The sequence below is a fragment of the Frankliniella occidentalis genome, unplaced genomic scaffold (genome assembly GCF_000697945.3).
Source record: "Frankliniella occidentalis isolate FOCC.00 unplaced genomic scaffold, Focc_3.1 Scaffold374, whole genome shotgun sequence".
NCBI classification, from domain to species: Eukaryota; Metazoa; Arthropoda; class Insecta; order Thysanoptera; family Thripidae; genus Frankliniella; species Frankliniella occidentalis.
The window spans coordinates 42-1,442 of record NW_026267497.1 but is presented as its reverse complement, the minus strand read 5'-3'; the positions used below and the strand labels follow the sequence as shown (position 1 = coordinate 1,442).

At 52.7% G+C, this 1,401-nt stretch overlaps 1 protein-coding gene across 1 annotated transcript; it reads left to right on the top strand.

Moving 5' to 3' along the window:
* Nucleotides 1-453: 453 nt before the first annotated feature.
* Nucleotides 454-1,049, top strand: LOC113213637 (matrix metalloproteinase-24-like; the record flags this gene model as incomplete). Its single annotated transcript, XM_026432757.2, has 1 exon — nt 454-1,049. A coding segment is annotated over exon 1 (596 nt), but the record flags the coding sequence as incomplete, so codon positions are not given.
* Nucleotides 1,050-1,401: the final 352 nt, after the last annotated feature.

Below are 1,401 nucleotides of genomic sequence, written 5' to 3'. Positions count from 1 at the left end.
GAAATAAAAACATAAAAACAGTAGCACAATAACGCAATAAGTGATATAAGGAAATAACATGATCACAGTAATACAATAAAAGAAATAACCAAATAAAATTAAATGCAATCTAAAGATAGAAACATAGTAACACCATAACACAATAAGAGAAATAAAATATAAACACAGTAAAAGAAATAAAATGAACACAAGAACAAAATGATGCAATACAATGTCACAATAAACAAAATAAAAGTATAGACACAGTAACCCTGAGATACTAGCTAATGACTGTCCTTGAGAAGCACACACACCACGGCAAAGTTTTTCAAAGATTTATCACGATAGCACTACAGTCTTTTCTGCCTACATTTTAGCTGACTCAAACCGCACTGATTCAGTTTGCACTTTGCACTCGCGTTATCACTCGGGTCCGTTCTTTTCGAGTCTCCCGTTTCGCGTTCAGTGTCTACCATGTTCTTGCACTGCGCACTTCCATTCTTACTGCTTGTGGGGACCGGTGCCGGCCCGCTGCCGCCCATTCCTGACGCGTACTGGGCGGCGTTGGGCTACAGTCCTCCGTCCCTGGAGCTAGCCGTCGTGGAGCATGACCCCGCAGTGGCTGCCCTGCAGCGGGAGTTCGGCCTCCCTCAGACCGGGCTCCTAGACTCCGAGACGGTTGCAGCCGCGAGGCGCGGCCGATGTGGTGTATCCGAGTCCTCGCTGTGGCGCCCTGCGCGGTCGGCGCGGTGGGCGCTGGTGGGGTCACGCTGGCGCAAGGCGGTGCTCACGTACAACGTGACGCGGTACCACCCGGAGGTGGCTGAATCGCGGGTCGACGCGGCCTTGGGGCAGGCCGTGGCGGCCATACAGGCCGTCTCGCAGCTCCGCCTGGAGAGGGTGGCTGCTGGTGGAGGGCCCCCTGATATTGAGGTCCGGTTCGAGGAAGACCACCATCCCTTCTGCTTGGCGCGGTTCGGCCCCGGCGTGATGGCTCACGCGTGGAGTCCGGACATTGGCGGCGATGTCCACGTGCGGCTTGACCAGGATTGGGGCGCGGAGAGTCTGGAGTATGTGATTGCCCACGAGTTGCTCCACGCCATCGGAGTCGGGCACACATCCGACCCGAATTCGCTCATGTATCCGGCGTACCGCAGGGTCGACCCGTCGCAACCGCTGTTTTCTGCTGACGACACTGCTGCCGTGCAGCGTTTGTATAATCGTGGTTGAGAGAGGGGTGTGCCGCCCCCCTTTTCTGGCCGTGTGTGGTGCTCTCGTGCGTTATACATGTAAAATAAGAAACAATAAACACAGTGATTAGTATTCTATTCTAATGGCCATTACTATTTTCTATTATACAATTTCTCTCTAATATTTCCCTGGGAAGGCCTAGTGCCTTCCGAGCGCTCGCATGGCAAGTCT